The sequence below is a fragment of the Theropithecus gelada genome, chromosome 6 (assembly GCF_003255815.1).
Source record: "Theropithecus gelada isolate Dixy chromosome 6, Tgel_1.0, whole genome shotgun sequence".
Taxonomy (NCBI): domain Eukaryota; kingdom Metazoa; phylum Chordata; class Mammalia; order Primates; family Cercopithecidae; genus Theropithecus; species Theropithecus gelada.
In genome coordinates this window covers 72,302,139-72,324,867 of record NC_037673.1, presented here as the reverse complement: position 1 = coordinate 72,324,867, position 22,729 = coordinate 72,302,139, and the positions used below count along the sequence as shown (strand labels likewise).

Here is a 22,729-nt window from a genome sequence, read left to right as displayed (position 1 = left end):
AACATCACCTCTTGCTTGGATTACTCCAAATTGTTCTTGCTTTCTCTTCTTGTCCGTCTATAATCCCTATTCCACATAGTAGTTAGTGATTTTTTTTTCTTTTTTTGAGAGGGAGTCTCGCTCTGTCACCCAGGCTAGAGTGCAGTGGCACGATCTCAGCTTACTGCAACCTCCACCTCCTGAGTTCACACAATTCTCCTGCCTCAGCCTCCTGAGTAGCTGGGATTACAGGCACATGCCACCACGCCTGGCTAATTTTTGTATTTTTAGTAGAGATGGGCTTTCACCATGTTGGTCAGGCAGGTCTCGAACTCCTGACCTCGTGATCCACCTGCCTTGGCTTCCCAAAGTGCTGGGATTAAAGGCTTGAGCCACCATGCCCGGCCACTAGTGATTTTTTAAAAGGCCAGTAAAACAAACCGATGGCATCCCATGTAGAAAGAAAATCAATCTCCTTACTCCCTTACAGTTCCCTTCAGTTATTGAGCTCTTGCCTCTCTCTCCAGCCTACTTACTCATACTCTTCCTTCCCTTACTCATTCCCGTAAAGCCCTTGCTTGAGATCCTTCCCTGGCTGGTTTTCCTGCCCTTTACATTGCCACTTAAATTTCACCTCCTTAGAAACCTTCCCTGATCTCCCAATATAAAATACTCTTAGCATTTACTACGATTGGATATTTTGTTTTGTTTTCAGTCTTCCTCCAATCAGAAAGTAAACTCCATGAGAACAGAGTTCTTGTCTATTTTGTTCTCCACAATATTCCTTATTGTCTAGAAGATGACTTGGCACATAGCGCATGGTGGAAGAATATTGAATTAACAAGTATGTACAGATTTCCACTCAAATATTATTTCTGTAGCAATACAAGTATAGCATAAGCTGGATTCCATAAATTATGGTATATTATATGTGCACATGGAGATAGCCATTTAAAATAATGGGGTCGCCGGGCGCGGTGGCTCAAGCCTGTAATCCCAGCACTTTGGGAGGCCGAGACGGGCGGATCACGAGGTCAGGAGATCGAGACCATCCTGGCTAACACGGTGAAACCCCGTCTCTACTAAAAAATACAAAAAAACTAGCCGGGCGCAGTGGCGGGCGCCTGTAGTCCCAGCTACTCGGGAGGCTGAGGCAGGAGAATGGCGTGAACCCGGGAGGCGGAGCTTGCAGTGAGCTGAGATCCGGCCACTGCACTCCAGCCTGGGCGGCAGAGCGAGACTCCGTCTCAAAAAAAAAAAAAATAAAATAAAATAAAATAAAATAAAATAAAATAATGGGGTCAATCTGCAGATGTTAACATGGCAATCACATCCAAGATGTGTTCATGTGTATAATGCGGTAGCCAGCCTCCCATGTAGTCCCCAGTGATCCTTGCCTGCTGGTATTTATGCTTTTAGGTAGTCTTCTCCCAGATTGAATTGGAGCTAGCTTGTCTGACCAAGCAATTGGAGCTAGCATGGTGGAGGTGATGGTGTGTGACTTCTGAAGCTAAGTAATGAAAGGCATTGTGGCTTTCCCCTTGTACTCGTGGATCACTCATTTTGGGGAACATCAATCTTTGTGTTATGAGGTCAATCCAACAGCCCTGTGAAGAGGCCCACATGGAGGGAAACTGAAGCTTCCTGCCACCAACGTGCCAGCCCTGTGGAGGATCCTCCAGCCCCTGTCACATCTTCAGCTAGGAGCAGCTCCCGCCAGTATCTTACCTGGCGCCTCATGAGATCCTAAGCCAGAACCATCAGGCTAAACTGCTCCTGAATTCATAACCCACAGAAACTGTGCGAGTTAGTAAATGTTTATGACTGTCTTAAGACACTAAATTTTGAGGTAATTTATGTATAATTTAAGTAATACATGGTGTAACTCCTTTTATTTTTAAAAAGCATGTATACATGTTTATACATGCATAAAAACATCTCAAAGAATATACAGAGGACATATAAATGGGTTCCCATGTGGGGGGTAGGGAGGGTGTTCATTTCTCATTATATACTTATACTCTCAGATTTACTTATTTAATTTACCTAATCAATAGGTATGGAGTTTTTTTTGTTTTTTTTTTTTTTTGAGACGGAGTCTCGCTCTGTCGCCCAGGCTGGAGTGCAGTGGCCAGATCTCAGCTCACTGCAAGCTCCGCCTCCCAGGTTTTCGCCATTCTCCTGCCTCAGCCTCCCGTGTAGCTGGGACTACAGGCGCCCGCCACCTCGCCCAGCTAGTTTTTTGTATTTTTTTAGTAGAGACGGGGTTTCACCGTGTTAGCCAGGATGGTCTCAATCTCCTGACCTCGTGATCCGCCCGTCTCGGCCTCCCAAAAGTGCTGGGATTACAGGCTTGAGCCACCGTGCCGGCGTTGGTATGGGTTTTTTAATTTGCATTTTTCTAATGACTAATGCTAAGCGTCTTTTATGCTTCAATATGCTTATTTGCCATCTATTCTATTCAGTTCTGCTTTTTGTTTATTTTTCATTTTTTAGAGATGAGGTCTCGCTATGTTGATCAGGATGGAGTATAGTAGCTACTCATGGGCATGATCATGGCTTCATGGCTCACTGCAGCCTTGAACTGCTGGGCTCAAGCAATGGTGTAAACAAAGCAGTGGTTAGAGGGGTAAGTCATAGTAGCTGCCCTTCTGGAACCTTCTTGTCCTTCGCGTTTACTTTGACTTTCTGCCAGTCTCAAGATCTAGCTCTGAAATAGACTATGCTTTAAAGGCTTTGGAGAAGCCCATATACTGGAGGGTTAGGTTTTGCAGTTTGTTTTTTAAATATTGATGTATTCCAGAGAACATCAACCCCTCAACTGGACAGCTGCTAAAGTAGAAATCCTAATTTAATTATTTGCATTTAATAATGCAGTAATGTTGCAATGAATGTTTGTGGGATTGTGAACCCCAATATTTGAGACAGGGCTCAGTTAATTTAGAAAGTTTGTTTTGCTAAGGTTGAGGACGCGTGCCCGTGACACAGCCTCTGGAGGTCCTGACAACTTGTGCCCAAGGTGGTGTGAAAAGAAAATATCTTGGGCCCCCAAAATCACTGCGCTAAAAGGAAAACTCAAGCTGGAAACTGCACGGGGCAAACCTGCCTCCCGTTCTATTCAAAGTCACCCCTCTGCTCACTGAGATAAATGTGTTATCTGATTGCCTTCTTTGGAAAGGAAGAAACTCAAAAGAATGCAAGAGGGTTTGTGTCTCACCTATCTGTGACCTGGAAGTCCCCTCCCCACTTTTCCGGCCTTTGCTTCGAGTTATCCCGCCTTTCCAGACCAAACCAATGTACATTTTACATAAATTGATGTTTAATGTCCCCCTAAAATGTATAAAACCAAGCTGTGCCCTGGCCACCTTGGGCACATGTCGTCAGAATTTCCTGAGGCTGTGTGTGTCACAGGCATGCGTCCTCAACCTTGGCAAAGTAAACTTTCTAAATTAACTGAGAACTGTCTCAAATGTTTGGGGTTCACAGTGCTCACAGCAGTTTGGTTTTATACATTTGAGGGACACAGGAGACATCAATCAACGTATGTGAGATGAACTTAGATTCAGTCTGGAAAGGTAGGACAACTTGACGCGGCGGGGGGCTTTCAGGTCATGGGTAGATAAGAGACAAAACGGTTGCATTCTTTTGAGTTTCTGATTAGCCTCTCAAAAGGAGGCAATCACATATGCATTTTTTTTTTTTTTTTTTTTGAGATGGAGTCTCACTGTGTTGCCCAGGCTGGAGTGCAGTGGTGCAATCTCAGCTCACTGCAACCTCCGCCTCCCAGGTTCAAGCGATTTTCTTGCCTCAGCCTGCAGAGTAGCTGGGACTACAGGCGCCCACCACCACACCCAGCTAAATTTTTTTGTATTTTTAGTAGAGATGGGGTTTCACCATGTTGGCCAGGCTGATCTCAAACTCCTGACCAGGATGGTCTCTATCTCCTGACCTTGTGATCCTCCCACCTCAGCCTCCCAAAATGCTGGGATTACAGGCGTGAGCCACCGTGTCTGGCCCAGATATGCATTTGTCTCAGTGAGCAGAGGGGTAACTTTGAATAGGAGAGGCAGGTTTGCCCTAAGCAGTTCCCAGCTTGACTTTTCCCTTTAGCTTAGTGATTTGGGGGCCCCAGGATTTATTTTCCTTTCACAGGATGAAGGAATGAACCACCCACACTGCTGCTGGGTTCTTGATGGGCCCACAAGCATGGGCTGTGGTTTCTACCGGAGGTGGTCTGTAACTCTGGTCAGGCTTAATTTCTCACCAATAAAGACAGAGGCTGAGAAAGAGTCCATAGATTGACTCACTGGTAGAGGCAAGAGCAGCTCATATTCAAATCATAGAATATTTCAAACTGTCCCTCCAGAGAGGCCTTCCAAGGTTGGTCTGAGTCACTCTAATTGTTGACATTTAAGTAGGACAACCATCTCAGTGAAGTTCCAAGGCTTGAATAAAATGTAGGGGCTAGATCCCTTATCGCTAAGGGTTTGGTTTTTGTCTTCAAAACTGGGGGTCAGGAAAGGACTGGACACATCAGAAACTTCTCTTTGAGAAGACATCTAAACACCAAAGCAAAAACTCATCATTTTAATCAAGATCTGGAGGACACTAAGGATTACCTTTGATTCTGCAATAAATTATAGTCCTCTCAGGGGGCTCCAAAGGGTTAATGTTTCAGGAACAAAGTTGTAATCACTAAACTATGCATACTGATGAGATTATAGCCCTAAAGTTTATGAAATCTTGATAACCAGGAAATTAATTACAAGTTTGAAACTCCTGCTGCAAACCACTGAGGTGACACACTAGGAAAAAGCCCATAAAACAACTCCAGCCAAATCAGTTTAGCACTGGCCTTTGTTCTGAGCATCAGGACTGCTAATCTTTGTTCACTTTCAACTTAAGAGGTCTCACTGTTAGTAAATAAGCCTGTGGAGTTCAAAGTATTTACATTTTCAGACATTTTAGGACTCCGTTTAGAGAAACTAAACCACAATATGACATATAACACGAGAGCAAAGACAACCACATCCAAGGTACTACTCTGCTAGGGCCAGAGTTCCTCACACTTCCAATCAGGGGCCTAATTCAGATAGACCAGGGACTTTTCTAAGCCACTTTTCCTTTTTTTTTTTTTTTTTTTTGAGACAGAGTCTCACTCTGTCGCCCAGGCTGGAGTGCAGTGGCCGGATTTCAGCTCACTGCAAGCTCCGCCTCCCGGGTTTACTCCGTTCTCCTGCCTCAGCCTCCCAAGTAGCTGGGACTACAGGCTCCCGCCACCTCGCCCGGCTAGTTTTTTTGTATTTTTTAGTAGAGACGGGGTTTCACCTGGTTAGCCAGGATGGTCTCGATCTCCTGACCTCGTGATCCGCCCGTCTCGGCCTCCCAAAGTGCTGGGATTACAGGCTTGAGCTACCGCGCCCGGCCTAAGCCACTTTTCAAAGGCAAAACAAAACAATTCGAAAAGCTTTGCTGGGCCGGGCGTGGTGGCTCACACCTGTAATCCCAACACTTTGGGAGGCCAAGGTGGGTGGATCACCTGAGGTCAGGAGTTCAAGACCAGCCTGGCCAACCTGGTGAAACCCCATTTCTACCAAAAATACAAAAAATTAGCCAGGTGTGGTGGCAGACGCCTGTAATCCCAGCTACTCAGGAGGCTGAGGCAGGAGAATCGCTTGAACCTGGAAGGCGGAGGCTGCGATGAGCTGAGATCACACCACTGCACCCCAGCCTAGATGACAGAGCGAGACTCGGTTTCAAAAAAAAAAAAAACGAAAAAAAAGCTTTTGCTTTATTCAAAGGCTTGGTGAAAATAATGGTGAAAATAAACCAAGAAAAATATCTGCTCTTTAATAGGTCCTTTTGACTAAATGTTGGGTCGGTCATTCATACATGAAATACTACCTGGTCATTAAAAATAATGAGAAATAGTCAGGGCACAGTGACTCATGCCTGTAATCCCAGCACTTTGGGAGGCTGAGGTGGGAGGATCTCTGGAGGCCAAGAGTTTGAGACCAGCCTGGGTAACATAGCAAGACCCTGTCTCACTAAAAATAAAATAAAAATAAATTAATGAGAAACAGTGAATGAGTTTTAAAAAATTATGAGGACAATTTCTATAAACTGATTTAGGAGTTAAAGTATATATGTATGTACACATATTGCATACATATTTATTTATTTATTTTTTTTTTGAGACGGAGTCTCACTCTGTCACCAGGCTGGAGTGCAGTGGCACAATCTCGGCTCACTGCAAGCTCCGCCTCCCAGGTTCAAGCGATTCTCCTGCCTCAGCCTCCCAAGTAGCTGGGAATTACAGGAACTTGCCACCATGCCCAACTAATTTTTGTATTTTTAGTAGAGACAGGATCTTGCCATGTTGGCCAGGCTGGTCTTGAACTCCTGACCTCGGGTGATCCACCCACCTCGGCCTCCCAAAGTGCTGGGACTACACGCATGAGCCACAGCGCCAGTCCTCTAAAAACATTTTTAAATGAAAAACAGTTGTCACAGAGTTTGGTGTGAGTGTCCATCATTTCCTTTTAGAGGGGTGAAGCTGTTGCCTCCCTTCTCTCACTCCTTCCCTCAAAACAAACACACAACTCAGAAATAAGCTGTAAAAAAAGTTATGTTATTTATAAATCAATTACACAATAAAATAATTATTTTTAAAAGTCACAAATACAATCATTGTATAAAGTCAGTTTGGCATCAAGTACCTTTTAAATATGTTGCAAACTATTTTCCAAAGAGATGTGGTCCAAACTCTCTGAAAGTTTTATAATTTCGTATTAGATAACAAGTGAACAAAACTGACAATAAATACTCCAACAATAATTTTTTAAAATACTAAGTGGTAAATGCTATTGTAAGTGGCAAAACAATCTATTACTCAGACTACCTGAAAATTTCACTGAAGTCATAAAAAGTTATACAAAATTTGTATTTACATGTTTAAAATCCTGATTGTATTTTTCTTAAATAATAATATATACAAAAGCTCAAAGAGTTAATAAAGAAATAATTCAAAGTCCTAATAAGTCAACAAACAGATTTCATTATAAGCTGAACATAAAAGAGACACCACTGTTTGCTTCTCTTTTTGAAAACTATCATTGTCAAATGGAAGCAGCATTTAGAACAATGGTTCTCAAATCTTCGTGTGCATAAACATCATGCAGGTTTGTACCACACAGATTCCTGGGCCCTGTTCCCAGAGTCTGAGCTCTCATTACTGAATCTGAGGAATCTGCATTTTAACAAAATCCATGACTATTTTATTTTATCACCCAAGCTGGAATGCAGTGGTGCGATCTCAGCTCACTGCAACCTCTGCCTCCTGAGTTAAAGTGATACTTGATTCTTGTGCCTCAGCCCCCTGAGTAACTGCGATTACAGATGTGCACCACCACACCTGGTTAACTTTTGTATTTTTAGTAGAGACGAGGTTTTGCCATGATGGCCAAGCTGGTCTCAAACTCCTGACCTCAAGTGATCTGCCTGCCTTGGCCTCCCAAAGTGCTGGGATTACAGGCATGAGGAACCGCACCCAGCCAAGATCCATAATGATTTTGATGAAGTGGTACAAGAACCTCACTCACTGGACATTGAAATTCTACTGTCCAATCCCAACTCACTGCTGTTGATTGGAAACCTGATTCTGGTAGTTCATTTATCTTGATTTCCTCATTTGTAAGGTCATTCGATTGGACTGATCATCTCCGAGGGCCTTGAAGCCCTAACAAGTCTATCACGATCCCAGATGTTATATATATATATATATATAATTTCAGCTGAGAAGTGAGTCTTCACACCAAGTCTACTTTTTGCAAGTTACTGGGTTTCTGTCTTTACCATCTTCTGAAAAGTCTGCTTCTGTTGGTTCAGTTTCTGGGGACATCTGAGTAGAGGAATTCTGAAACGGACACTGATGTTAATTTGAGGTACTACTTTTCTCATGCAAACTGGGGAGCTCCTAGCAATCCTAAGAGGTGCTGCATCCACATGGTATGCGGTGAGATGCGTTTGGTTAGGAAATAAGAGACATGTCCCCATAACATTAAACAGGCTCCACATCCTCTGGTGCAATTCCCATCTGAGGACTCAGGAAACTCAATAGGAGGTCTTAACGGTGGTTGAACTTGAAGAGTAAGAGCTGGACTTCCTGGAGTGTTTCTGTGAGGTGAGGGATACTTGCATCTGCTTTACAGTGCGGACACTTCTGCAAAGAAGAGCGTTCTTTGCATGATCCCTGAAATCATGTGAAACAAAGTAATAGACAAAGGGGTCGATGCAGCTGTTGAGGGTAGAGAGGCAGAGGGCTACAAGGTACAGGGCATAGACATGGCTCTGACCCCGGCTCTTAATCAGAAAATAATGCACCACGAGCAGAAGGTTACTAGGAGTGAAGCAGATCAGGTACATGGCCAGGACAGTGACAATGAGTTTGATGGCCCTCTTCCTTTTCTTCTGTGAGTTTTCATCCATGGCAGAAAATCGCAGCATTCTGATCATCAGCACGTAGGCAGAGGCTGTGAGGAAGGCTGGGAACAGAAAAACCCCAATGGCCAGAGAGAGGAAGTAATTGAACATGTCTCCCACCAAGAGCTGCTCAGGCAAAACATCGTGACAGGTCGTGATGTTCAGGGCTGGAATGAAGATGGTCTGCTTCACGACATACAAGGGGATGGTAACCAGCAGAATCAGCAGCCATATTGCCAGGGAGATGCCAATGGCAATGTTTGCCTTCTTCCTGGAGTGCCCCATGGGGTTCACGATGACCCAATACCTCTGTACACTGAGGCAGGTCATGAAGAGAATGGAACAGTACATGTTGCCATAGAAAAAGCCAATAAGCATGTTACAAAGAGCTTCCCCGTAAATCCAATTGTTGCCATGTATGTGATAGGCAATCTTCAAGGGGAACCAGACGACAGAGAGGAGGTCAGCCAAGGCCAGATTGGCCATGTAAATCACAGCAGGGTGCTTCTTCTTAGTTCGGAAAAGAAAGACCCACAGGGCCATGCCATTACTTGGCAAACCCACCACAAATACAATTGTGTAGACAATTGGAAGGAAGACAGTGGTCAGTTTTCCAGTGAGGACAGATGCAGAAGACTCATCCACAGAAAAGGCTTGTTCAACTGTAACTCCTTTTCCAGTGACGTGGAATGTGCCATCAACCCTACCAATAAGGCTTCTTCCTTGAGAAGATCTATTGGTTCCTGTACAAGAAAGGAAGACAAGGGTCATTACAGAAATAAATGTTTCAGCAGTAACACTGATTTGTTCAAATGAAAGTACATTCATTTATTCATTTTTTAATGTACCCAGGCTGGAGCGTACTGGAACGATCATAATGTACCGCAGCCTCAAACTTTTGGGCTCGAGCAATCCTCCTGAACTGCCAGGCCACAGGCACGCACCACCACACCCGGCTAATTTTTTACTTTTTGTAGAGATAGGATCTCGCTATGTTGCCCAGGCTCTTCTCAAACTCCTGGCCTTAAGATTCTCCCACTTCAGCCTCCCAAAGTGGTGAGATTACAAGTGTGAGCCACTGAGCCCAGCCTCAAATAAAAGTACCTTAGATGAAAACAGAAATATACTATTAGAGGATTACACAAAATGCTTATAGGGGCTTTTCTTTGTGTAATGAGATTATTGGGATTTCTATTGTCTGGTTTAGTTTGGTTTTATGGGGTTTTTTTCTTACAGTGAGTATTTTTGTATCTGGGAGTTGTAAGGAGTTGTGGGATACATGTGGAACATTGATTTCTAGGAATATAAAGAAGACTAACAATATTTCAATTTATTTTTACAAACTGTCCACATTCATTAGTCCCCAGTTATTCTTTTTATTTTACTTATTTTTATTTTTTTAGAGATGGGGTCTTGCTATGTTAACTTAGCTGGTCTTGAACTCCTGGCTTCAAGTGATCCTCCCATCTTAGCCTCCCAAAGTGCTGGAATTACAGGAATGAGACATCACACCCAGCTCTAGCTATTCTTATCACATGACCAACAACAGTCCTTTGATTTATCAATTAGTAAAATTTGGTTTGGCTGGGCATGTGGCTCACACCTATAATCTGAGCACTTTGGGAGGCTGAGGCAGGCGGATCACCTGAGGTCAGGAGTTTGAGACCAGCCTGGCTAACATGGCAAAACCCCGACTCTATTAAAAACACAAAAATTAGCCAGGCGCGCCTGTAATCCCAGCTACTTAGGAGGCTGAGGCAGGAGAATTGCTTGAACCCGGAAGGTGGAGGTTGCAGTGATCCAAGATCATGCCACTGCACTTCAGCCTGGGTAACAGAGACATCAGTTTAGGAATGTGCAGTAATTCCTTTCCAAATTCTCAAGTGTGTAAAATAGCGATCCCCCTCCTGACACCAGTTTTCTAATTTCTCACTTCATAATGGCCTTCTATTCCACTCTAGTCTTGAGCCAGGATCCATCCTGGCCTAGTCAATTCATCATACCCTACTCAGACCTTGCCACAGGGAGATTCCCAGGACCACAAGGGACATTCCCTTTTCACCCACAAGGATAGCCTCAACAGTTGCCAGGGATTTCCCCTGTTCATGTGCTGGCTTCCTGGAGAACGTCCCATGGAGGCCAGCTGGCAGGGAAACTGTCTGGCCTGGACAGGTGGCTGTACTGATGACAGATTTGTGTTCTGACTTCCAAGCATGTAGCATGACAAGCTAACTTGTTCTCCCTCTCTTATATTATGAAGTTGATCTTAAAAACCACAAAGAAATGAATGGCATGTCCTCCCTACATTCTGCCCCTAAGTATTCATGAACCTGCAGGAGTAAATAAGGACAATTTAAGGATAGCGAAGAATTTTACTCTAATTCTGGGGAAAAGTAGGCCTCACCAGGCAGAGAAGACAGGGCAATACTGGCACTGCAGATTACCAGGGAGGATATTAAACCCACTTATGCTCTGATCTCATAATGTTATGCTTGGTCATCATTTTTCCACTAGAAGCTTTACACTAATGTTCCGCAGAATTTTTCACATCTTAACGCTTCTATTTGGGATGCTAGCCTGGGTGGAGTGTTGGGGGATGTAGAGATCAACATTTCACTTTTCACTTAGTGTAGTGGGTTGAAAGGTGGTACTCCCAAAAGAGAAGTCTATGTCCTAATCCCCAGACTCCGTGAACATTATTTAGCAAAAAGGTCTTTGCAGATAGAATTAAGGATCCTGAGATGAGAAAATCTCCCTGGGTTATCTAGGTGGGCCCTAAATCCAACGACAAGTATCTTTTTTAAGATAAAGGCAGAGGCGTGGCGCGGTGGCTCACGCCTGTAATCCCAGCACTTTGGGAGGCTAAGGTGGGCAGATCACTTGAGGTCAGGAGTTCAAGACAAGCATGGCCAACATGGTGAAATCCTGTCTCTACTGAAAATACAAAAATTAGCCAGGTGTGGTGGCGTGTGCCTGTAGTTCCAGCTACTTGGGAGGCTGAAGCAGGAGAATCGCTTGAACCCAGGAGGCAGAGGTTGCAGTGAGCCAAGGTTGTGCCACTGCACTCCAGCCTGGGCGACAGAGTTAAAGTCTGTATCAAACCACAACAAAAAAAGAGAAAGGCAGAAAGAGATCTGTAACACGCAGAAAAAGAGAAGCCAGAGGAGTGAGTGACATGAGAATGGAGGCAGAGATTGGAGTCACGTCAAGGAATAGGCCAAGAATGCCAAGATGCCGGCAGCCACTGCAAGCTGGAAAAGGCAAGGAACGGACTCCCCCTTAGAGCATTTGGAGGGCGTGTGGCCCCAATTCCTTGATTTCAGACTTCTGGCCTCCAGAACTGACAGAATAAATGTGTTGTTTTACATATTTATTTAGTATATGGCAATTTGTTACGGTAGCCACAAGAAACTAATATGCCTAGGATAGTCCTATTTCTAATGGTTCTATTTTTTTTTCAATAATTCTTCAAAAAGAACATATGTTGTTTTTAAATTTTAAAAAAATCCTACATATTACAGTGTTCTTCAAATATTTGACCATAACGCCTAAGAACCATATTCTACATAGTAACCCATTTCCCAATACACATATCCATGGTGGAAAAGTTTCACAAAATAATAATTATTCTTATTATACAGGGTGCACTGATACTTTCTATTGTATTCTATTCCATTATCATAAAAAGCCAGTTATTATTCTTTAACATTGATTTCACAGGCCACTTAACTTAGAATTACAACAATGTAACAATTAGAAAGTAACACACTGGAAATTAATTTGGTGTTGGATTCAGTGCTTGATCAGCATTATAGACTGAGCAACTGGTGCAGTTATTGTGGGATGTATCCAACACCAAATTAATGGAAATGAAGGCGGCAAAGTGTTAAACACTACGAATGTAGTCAGTAAAATCGAGACTCTGGGAACTGCTACAGGATAAGGGCCTGTTTTTCACAAAATATAAATTATAAGGCAAAAAATAAGAAAGAGAGCCAGGCACAGTACCTCACACCTTCAATACCCAGCACTTTGGGAGGCCAAAGCAGGAGGATTTATTGAGACCAGGGATTTAAGACCAGCCTGGGCAACATAGCAAGACCCCATCTCTTAAAAAAAAAAAAAAAGAAGAAGAAGAAAGGAAAAGAAAGGTGTGGAGGTGAAATTTATAGAGTAGAAGATCTGAAAGACATATCAGTCAAACAAACCATAAAAATACTTTTTTTTTTTTTTTTGGAGATGGAGTCTCACTCTGTCAGCCAGGCTGGAGGGCAGTGGTACAATCTTGGTTCACTGCAACCTCCATCTCCCAGGTTCAAGCAATTCTCCTGCCTCAGTCTCCCAAGTAGCTGGGATTACAGGTGCGCACCACTATACCCAGCTAATTTTTGTATTTTTAGTAGAGATGGGGTATCACCATGTTGGTCAGGCTGGTCTCGAACTCCTGATCTCAAGTGATCTGCCCACCTCAGCCTCCCAAAGTGCTGGAATTACAGGCATGAGCCACTGCACCCGGCCTAAAATGACATTTATGAGACAATTAGAAATTTGAACGCAGAGCCAGACATGGTTGTTCATGCCTATAATCCCAGTGCTTTTTGAGGCTGAGGTGGAAGGATTGCTTGAGGCCAAGAGTTTGAGACCAGCCTGGCCAACATAGCAAGACCCTGTCTCTACAAAACATTAAAAAAAAAAAAAAATTAGCCAGGCATGGTGGCGCACACCTGTAGTCCTGGCTACTTGGAAAGCTGAAATGGGAGGATCACTTGAGACCAGGAGTTCAATGATTCAGTGAGATTGCACCACTGCACTCCACTCTGGGTGACAGAGTAAGGCCCTTGTCTCTTAAAAAAAAAGAAAAAAAGAAATTTGAATACTGACTGAATATTTGATTATATTAAAAATTAATGTTAGTAGATACTATAATGGCATTATGTTTATATTTGAAAAAGAAATCCCTCATACTTTATTAATACATTCTAAAATATTTTAGGATGAAATGATATCTGAGATTTATTTCACAACCACAGGAATTGAAACCCTCAGACACTGCTGGTAGGAATACAAAATGGCGCACGGCTGGGCAGAGTGGCTCACACTTCTAATTCCAGCACTATGGGAGGCCGAGGTGGGTAGATCACCTGAGGTCAGGAGTTCGAGACCAGCCTGGCCAACATGGTGAAACCCCACCTGTACTAAAAATACAAAAATTAGCCAGGCATGGTGGCATACACCTGTAATCCCAGCAACTTGGGAGGGTGAGACAGGAGAATCATTTGAACCAGGAGGCATAGGTTGCAGTGAGCCAAGATCGCGCCACTGCACTCCAGCCTGGGCGACAGAGTGAAACCATGTCTATTTAAAATAAATAAAATAAAATAAAACGTACAGTTATTGTGGGAAATTATCTGGCAGTTCCTCAAATGGTTAAAGAGTTACTATATGGCTGGATGCGGTGACTCATGCCTGTAATCCCAGCAATTTGGGAGGCCGAGGCAGGCGGATCACGAGGTCAGGGGTTTGAGACCAGCCTAGCTAACATGGTGAAACCCCATCTCTACTAAAAATACAAAAATTAGCTGGGTGTGGTGGCACACGCCTATAGTCCCAGCTACTTGGGAGGCTGAGGCAGGAGAATCGTTTGCCAAGGGCTAAGACTGGAAGATTGGTGAATGACAGCTAAGGTGTTTCTTTTTTTTGTTTTGTTTTTTTTTTTTTTGAGACGGAGTCTCGCTCTGTGGCCCAGGCTGGAGTGCAGTGGCCGGATCTCAGCTCACTGCAAGCTCCGCCTCCTGGGTTTACGCCCTTCTCCTGCCTCAGCCTCCCGAGTAGCTGGGACTACAGGCGCCCGCCACCTCGCCCGGCTAGTTTTTTGTATTTTTTTTAGTAGAGACGGGGTTTCACCGTGTTAGCCAGGATGGTCTCGATCTCCTGACCTCGTGATCCGCCCGTCTCGGCCTCCCAAAGTGCTGGGATTACAGGCTTGAGCCACCGCGCCCAGCCAGCTAAGGTGTTTCTTCCAGAGTAATAAAAATGTTCTGAAAGTGTTTGTGGTAATGGTTGAATAATTCTATGAATACACTAAAAGCCACTAAATTGTACAGTTTAAAGGGGTGAATTGTATGGTGTGTAAATTATCTGATATGGAATTCTTGGTAAAGCTGTTAAAAAAAAAACACAGGCTCAGTATCATAGGAAAGGGAAAAAAACAGAAAAGAAATAACAGGGAAGAGGAGTGGGAGGTGGGTTGGGGAATAGATGAAACAAGATTAGCCAACAGTTAATAATTATTGAAGTTGAGTGGTGGGTACATGGAATTCACTATAATAGTATACTGCTATAAGATTAAAATTCTCCATAAAAATAAGCATGTACCAAGTCAGGAAAGCTCACATAAAGAGTGCTCAAAATCTATTTTAAATAAGAACACTAAAATAAAGACCAAAAAAGGAACAAGGAAAGGCAATATAACAATTTTTTTTTTTAAATGGATTTTTTTTCTTAGAATATTTCAACATATAACCTTTAATGGTCTCCATCAAAACTATTGTTGGTATTAACTGTTCTATAACACTGGTAAATGTCAAGACGCTACTTGAAGGTCTCTGAAGCCCTTTCAGCCCAGTGCATGGGCTCTGACTCTGTACAGTGTCCTTACCACTCACCAAAACTCACAGAGCTTGTCTAGAGAACCGATACTATCCCAGCTCCCAATTGTCAACCAGGTAAAATCATTTCTATTTCACAGAGTTGAGGAGAGACTAACTGCACAAATGAAGTTTAAACACATATAAAGTGTCTGGCTACAATTATATTCCCATTTCTAGGGCTGTAATAAACAATTATTGCCCAAGTGTGCAAAAATACACACTCACAGATGCTAAAGGCAGCATCCCCTACTCAGTTACAAACAGCTCCTTATTCCTATTCCTAACTTAGCATGTCCCTGGCATCGTCCCTGTCACTAAGGGTAGACATTGTACTAGCCAATAATATTGAAATGGAAAGACAACCACAATAAACAGTCAATTGAAAAAAGAAACTGGCTGGGCACGGTGGCTCACGCCTGTAATCCCAGCCCTTTGGGAGGCCAAGGCGGGCATATCACGAGATCAAGAGATCGAGACCATCCTGGCCAACATGGTGAAACCCCATCTCTACTAAAAAATATAAAAATTAGCTGGGCGTAGTGGCGTGTGCCTGTACTCCCAGCTACTTGGGAGGCTGAGGCAGGAGAATTACTTGAACCCAGCAGGCGGAGGTTGCAGTGAGCCGAGATCACACCACTGCACTTCAGCCTGGCGACAGAGCAAGACTCTGTCTCAAAAAAAAAAAAGAAAGAAAAGTATAATGTACAATTTGCAAAATCTGAAGTCTAGAAGGATATCCACCAAACAATAAAAAGTGGCTGGCTCTGTGAAGTAGAATAGCTGGGGACAAGAGAACTTTTCTTTTATTTTACACCTCTCTATATTATTTGAATTTTGTATCTCAAAGGAGTATAAATTGGTATAATATTTTTGGTGGGTAATTTGGCAAAACATATCAAAATTTTAAATGTATTTGCCATATGACCTAGCAATTTACTTCTAGGAATTTGCCCTGCACCTACCAGCTAAAGTGCACAAAGTTATTCTATGTACAAGAATATTTACTGGAACGTTGTCTAGCATGGTGAAACAGGGTATTAATTTCAACATCTATCAAAAAGGGGAGTAGTTCAGGGCCTGGCGCAGTGGCTCACACCTATAATTCAAGCGTTTTGGGAGGCTAAGGCGGGAGGATCATGAGATCAGGAGTTTGAGATCAGCCTGGCCAACGTGGTGAAACCCCATCTCTACTAAAAATACAAAAATTAGCTGGGTGTGGTGGCGGGCACCTGTAATCCCAGCTACTTGGGAGGCTGAAGCAGGAGAATGGCTTGAACCTGGGAGGCGGAGGTTGCTGTGAGCTGAGATCACACCACTGCACTCCAACCTGGGTGACAGAGCAAGACTCCATCTGGGGTTTGGGGGTGGGCGGGAAGAGGGGGAGTAGTTCAGGTCAGGCATAATGGCAACCTAGCCATAGCCCCAGCTACTTGGGAGCTGAGATGGTTACAGTGAGCTATGATCCTGCCACTGCACTCCAGCCTGGGTGACAGCCAGAACCAGTCTCTTTTAAAAAAAAAGCGGGGTTGCAGGGGGCGAGGGGGCAGTAGTGCGGTGGGGAGGACTAGTTCAATTACCCCTCCTACAAAAGTTTGTACAGGGCCGGGCGCAGTGGCTCACGCCTGTAATCCCAACACTTTGGGAGGCTGAGGTGGGCGGATCACAAGGTCAGGAGATCGAGACTATCCTGGCTAACACGGTGAAACGCCGTCTCTACTAAAAATACAAAAAATTAGCCGCAGGATAATGGCGTAAACCCGGGAGGCAGAGCATGCAGTGAGCCGAGATCGCACCACTGCACTCCAGCCTGGGCAACAGAGCAAGGCACCATCTCAAAAAAAAAAAAAAAAAAAAAAAAAAGTTTGTACAAATTTCTATACACTGACTGAATAGATTAGATAAAAAAAGATAAATCATAGCACAGTACGTACAGTACAGTACGCTCCGTCTATTCCTATAAATCATTTATGCATAGAGAAGTTGAGCTGATGGCCAGGCACCCCTGTAATCTCAGCACTTTGGGAGGCCAAGGTAGGCGGATCACTTGAGGTCAGGAGTTCAAGACCAGCCTGGCCAACATGGCAAAATTCTGGCTTTACTAAAAGTACAAAAATTAGCCGGAGGTGTTGGTGCACATCTGTAATCCCAGCTACTTGAGAGGCTGAGGCAGGAGAATCACTTCAACCTGGGAGGCACAGGTTGCAGTGAGCTGAGATCACACCACTGCACTCCAGCCTGGGCAACAGAGCGAGACTCCATCTCAAAAAAAAAAACAACCAACCAACCAACAAACCAGCCAACCAACCAACCAAACAAACAAAACCTGAGAAGTTGTGCTGAAATTGGAGAACAGAAAGTATGAGTTTCACTTTTTTTTTTAGACCCTTCTAATTTACACAATTTTTGGGAAAATCTGCATGTAAAACTTTTTTTTTTTTTTTTTTTTTGACACAGAGTCTCGCTCTGTTGCCCAGGCTGGAGTGCAGCAGCACCACCTCGGCTCACTGCAAGCTCCACCTCCTGGGTTCACGCCATTCTCCTGCCTCAGCTGCCGAGTAGCTTGGACTACAAGCGCCCGCCACCACGCCCGGCTAATTTTTTGTATTTTTTGTAGAGACTGGGTTTCACCGTGTTAGCCAGGATGGTCTCGATCTCCTGACCTCGTGATCTGCCTGCCTCGACTTCCAAAGTGCTGGGATTACAGGCGTGAGCCACTGCGCCCAGTCTAAAATTTTTAATTTAATTTTTACTTTAAGTATACTCCTCTTGTGGCCCAACCTCCCCATCAAACCAAGTGTAAAACAAGTACTTTATTTGCATTAACTCACTTCCTTTCACCCTGTTTGTTCTCTATGATCCCCTCACCCCAAATGTTCTTTTCTGCTCCCAATCTTTGGGAGCACAGACTGAAAAAACAAAGGTTTCAATTGTGGGGTGCCCCTCCCTAAACTTTTAGTACATTTTCACAAGTGTTCTTTCAGAATGAACTGTTTTCCCCAACACTTGCCAAGCTAATGAAACCATAAGAATGTCAAATACAGATTTACTAAAACATCATCTATCAAGGTTACTTAGTAACTACAAGGCAAGCAAAAGGATCAAATTTAAAGTCCTATCTTCCAGTTCATTGCAGTGTTCTGTCATTTTACAAAACTTTGGCCAGGGACGGTGGCTCATGCCTATAATCCCAGCACTTTGGGAGGCTGAGGCAGGTGGATCACTTGAGGACAGGAGTTCGAGACCAGCCTGGCCAACATGGCAAAACCCCATTTATACCAAAAATGCAAAATTAGTTGGGTGTGGTGGTGTGCGCCTGTAGTCCCAGGTACTCTGGAGGCTGAGGCCTGAGAATCACTTGAACCTGGTAGGTAGAGGTTGCAGTGAGCCAAGATTGTGCCACTGCACTACAGCTTGGGTGACAGAGCGAGATTCCATCTCAGGGGAAAGAAAAAAAAGAAAAACTGGAAATACCACATGTCTATCAACAGAGGACTAATTTTTAAAATTGATACATCCTTCTATAACATTTTGGAGTCGTTAAAAATGTTTTATATGTATTGACATGATACTGATCTGCTTACATAATCCCATACTTGCACAAACATATTTTCTGTATTTGTGAATACATATTTTGTGCATGGATGTAATAAAGAGTGGGAAAAGACATAAGCTGAAATGTTAGCACTGGCTACTTTGGTACTGAATTTCAGGGTGATTTAATTAAATTTTTCCTTTTTTTGTTTTGGCTCATTTTTCCCTAGTGATCACATATTGTTTTTATAATTTAAAAAACAATTATAGCTAGGGCTATAGTAATCCCAGCACTTCGGGAGGCTGAAGGCGGGTGGATCACCTGAGGTCAGGAGTTTGAGATCAGACTGACCAATATAGTGAAACCCTGCCTCTACTAAAAATACAAAACTTAGCCGGGCATGGTGGCGGGTGCCTGTAGCCCCAGCTACTCAGGAGGCTGAGACAGGAGAATTGCTTGAACCCGGGAGGCGGAGGTTGCAGTGAGCTGAAATCATGCCACTGCACTCCAGCCTGGGCGACAGAGAGAGACTCCCTCTAAAAAAAAAATTACCTGGGGGTGGCAGTGCATGCCTGTAGTCCCAGCTACTTGGGAGGCTGAGGCAGGAGATTTCCTTGAGCCAGGGAGAGGTGGAGGTTGCAATGAGCCAAAATCGCACCACTGCACTCCAGCCTGGGCAACAGAATGAGACTCAAAAAACAAAACAACAACAACAAAAAAAACACCAAACCAATTATAAAGAAAACAGAAGTTCCAGTCTCAAAAAGATAAATGGAATGACCTAGGCCTGTAAAATGGTGGAAAAAAATAAGTAAGTGGCAGAGAGAAGCTGACTGAAATGAACACCACATGGACCAGCCAGGGTACTCTGGGCAAGACTCCTCACTTCATTCATCTGCTATTTACTGAGGTCCCATAGGTGATGAGACTATGCTAGACATGATGGAAAGGATGGTAGGGTCCCCTGCCTGCAGGAGTTAACGATGCAGTGAGGACATGTATTAAACATATTTACCCAAATAATTACCAATTACTATTGTGAGGGGAAAGAGGGGCCGCGACTTCCAAGTGTTTTCCTTGCCTTGCCTCCTCCCCAATTCAGTGTCCCTCACCTGTACCCTGAGAAGGCTGTGATCTAGGCTGAGTTCCTTTCTATGAGGCAGTCTTTCGGAGTGAGGCTTTGGGAAGAAAATCAAACCCCAAATCGGCCTTGCAGCCACCTGAGGGGCACGCAGAAGGACTGGTTAAAAGGCAGTGAGCAAAGATCTACCCTGAGGGCAGAAAAGCTTTGCTGACACGGTATTTACTAAAATCAGTTTAGTTTTAAGGTGGGAGGAAAGCTCCATCTGCCTAAATCAATTCTCAGTGTTACTTCGCGAACCCTTTGGGAAAGTTACCCTGCAAGGGAATAAAAGTATGGTGGGGGGAGGATGAGGAACAAGGTGCAATATTAAGTGGCTCTAGTTAACAAGTAACCTGATTTTTCCTTATTGTCAAATCAAGTTCGCCTTATACTCCAGGGATCTCCCAATCCCCCATCAAGAGGGGTAAACAAGAACAAGCCAAATAATCGGGGCATGCTTCCTAGAGGGACCTCTGAATCATAAAGATGTTGAATCATTTATACCAACACGTATTTTTTTAAAGTTTGCACATACTAACCTTTGCTCCTGAATTTTTTTTTTTTTTTTTTTTTGAGACGGAGTCTTGCTCTGTCGCCCAGGCTGGAGTGCAGTGGCCGGATCTCAGCTCACTGCAAGCTCCGCCTCCCGGGTTCACGCCATTCTCCTGCCTCAGCCTCCCGAGTAGCTGGGACTACAGGCGCCCACCACCTCGCCCGGCTATTTTTTTGTATTTTTTTTAGTAGAGACGGGGTTTCACCGTGTTAGCCAGGATGGTCTCGATCTCCTGACCTCGTGATCCACCCGTTTCGGCCTCCCAAAGTGCTGGGATTACAGGCTTGAGCCACCGCGCCCGGCCTGCTCCTGAATTTTAAGTTCCCAACTTTAAAGGACATAGAGGAGAGGTGTTTATTACAGTTTTCAATACTTCCTGGAACTAAATGCCTTTATTCTGATGCTGATTAATAAAAAATATATCAGCAGTGCACAGTTTTCAAGCTTACACAACACCCTTTTCCCTAAGTGAAGAGGGAAAAGAATCACATTCTTCCATCTAATTCCAACCCACTGTGACTTGCTCTTTTACCTCCTCTTTATGAAGAGGTGGATAAAAGTGAGAAATGCCTTTTACGGAAAGTCTGAACATCTGAGGGAAATTAAAACCTCCCTTTGCTACCCAGGCTGCCCCAAACAGCGGGGCCTCGGTTAGGATCACAGTGGCGCGATCGCAGGTCAAACATCCCCCACGGCTACAGCGAGGCCTGCTGGGCCCGGAAGAACACATTCCGTCCGAGCAGTACAAGTTCGAGCAAACCCGGAGCAGTACACCCAAGGAACGCGGCGGCCGGGCGCAAGTGCTGCTCTGTTCCCAGGGCGGCCAGCCTTCGGCCTGCAGACCTGGGTGGCAGCCAGTGGTCGCTCCGGGTGGCACACTAGGCAAGTCCCGGAACCCAAGGCCCAGAGAGTCAACTGGTCAAATATAAGGCAGCGTCCAAAAAGTTCCGCTCGTAAATCCTCGTGACGCCCAACGGGCCTGAGCGCTCATTACCACCAGAACCCAGCAGAGTCCAGCCCTGAATTTCATACCCCGGGCCTTCCACCGTGGATGCCAGGAGCCGCGGGCCCCGGGTGGATCTCGAACGCCAGGGGCAGAACCCGAAGAAAGGCTTCCAGTAGTTGGGGGAGGGGGGCGCAAAAAACAATTTAGAAGGCTCCCGGGCCGCGGGTTCCCACCCACTCCGCCGGTTCCCACCCACTCCGCCCTGCCCTGCGCAATCAGCTCGCTAACTCCACCGGCCCCGCAGGAGCGAGAGGAAACTAAGCGAAAAGCTCTTAACGACTTAGTGTTTATAAAGCAACCAAGCCCGGGGAGGGGACTGGGTCCTCTGGGTACCCTTTAGACACAGCTACTCCTTCCTTCACTCCCTTTCCCCGAACCCACGCTGGCGCCTGGGGGTGCCCAGCATGACAGCCTCTACGGGAAGTGGGGTCTTTGGGGAAGTCTCTGCCTCTGCCGGGCTCTGCCAACTTCAGCTGCTCCCGCATGTCCCACCTGGGTGCCTCCTTGGCGCAGAGACCCCCCATCAAAGCCACCAAGGAGAGGCTAAGGGATTCGTGGAGATGGGTGCCGGCAGCAGAACCCCTTTCGCGCACCTGCCCGGATCACCGTCTGCCCAGCGTGCCCAGGACTCCAGCTCCTCAGCGATAAGAGGCCTCCTTGGCCACGTTTCTCACCTTGGATGGTGCCATTGCAGGAGACAGAGGCTGCCAGCAGGATGGCGGCCCCCAGCAGCCACGCCGCGCTGGGGCGCCACATCCTCCCCGAAGCCCCGACGCCGGGCGCGCTGGGAATCCGTCGCCACCGATTCGAAACTCAGAGCTCCACTGGACGCACCGAGAGAAAGTCAGCCTCTCGTCTGTCCCTAACCGCAGCCTCTGCGCTCCTCCCCAGGGCGGGTTAGGTTTCAGGGAAACCCGAGGCGCCGCTGGACTCACCTGCGGGAGGCCACGCCCCGGGACCGGAACGAGGGCCCTGGCCCCGCCCCCGGTCACCTGCCTTGCGCGGCTGCTCCCCCGGGTCCCCGGACGCGCGCCAGGTCTCCTAGACTGCTGGAGCCGCCTGCGGGCGGGGTTGAGCGCATGAGGTGTCCGCTTTGGAATGCAAATAGCAGGAGCGCTGGGACCTCGGGTTAATCCCGGCCTGGGTTTTGCCGCGAACTACCTTTAACCTTTACTTACTCCTAGAGAACCGGGTCGTCCGTCTCCCTCACTTTTCCTGACTATGGGAAAGCCACGATCCGAACTCACTGCAATTTTGGTTGGTAACTGATACAGAGAGGGCTTCCCGGTGCGGTGGACACTGCAGGAGGAGGGATGCGTTTTTTATTGTAGAGGCAGCTGCAGCTGCGGACACCACGAAAGCGGTGGGGAGCACAAGGGGCGGGGCGGGAAAGAAGACATGGAAT

General features: G+C 45.3%; 1 protein-coding gene across 1 annotated transcript; it reads right to left on the bottom strand.

Annotated features, from left to right (window-relative positions):
* Positions 1-6,589: 6,589 nt before the first annotated feature.
* Positions 6,590-22,284, bottom strand: F2RL1 (F2R like trypsin receptor 1). Its single transcript, XM_025388041.1, has 2 exons — positions 21,999-22,284; positions 6,590-9,203 (listed from the first exon to the last, which is right to left on the bottom strand). Exons 1-2 carry the CDS (start codon positions 22,078-22,080, stop codon positions 8,092-8,094), a joined length of 1,194 nt encoding a protein of 397 aa, XP_025243826.1. The 5' UTR covers positions 22,081-22,284; the 3' UTR covers positions 6,590-8,091.
* Between the last annotated feature and the right edge of the window lie 445 nt (positions 22,285-22,729).

What these genes read in the sequence shown, in the direction of transcription:
- F2RL1 (XM_025388041.1), bottom strand. Translation starts at nt 22,080, where the DNA reads ATGTGGCGCCCCAGCGCGGCGTGGCTGCTGGGGGCCGCCATCCTGCTG. An exon ending in CTGCAATGGCACCATCCAAG is followed by an intron (nt 9,204 to 21,998) that starts GTGAGAAACGTG and finishes TTTCTTGTACAG; the next exon opens with GAACCAATAGATCTTCTCAA.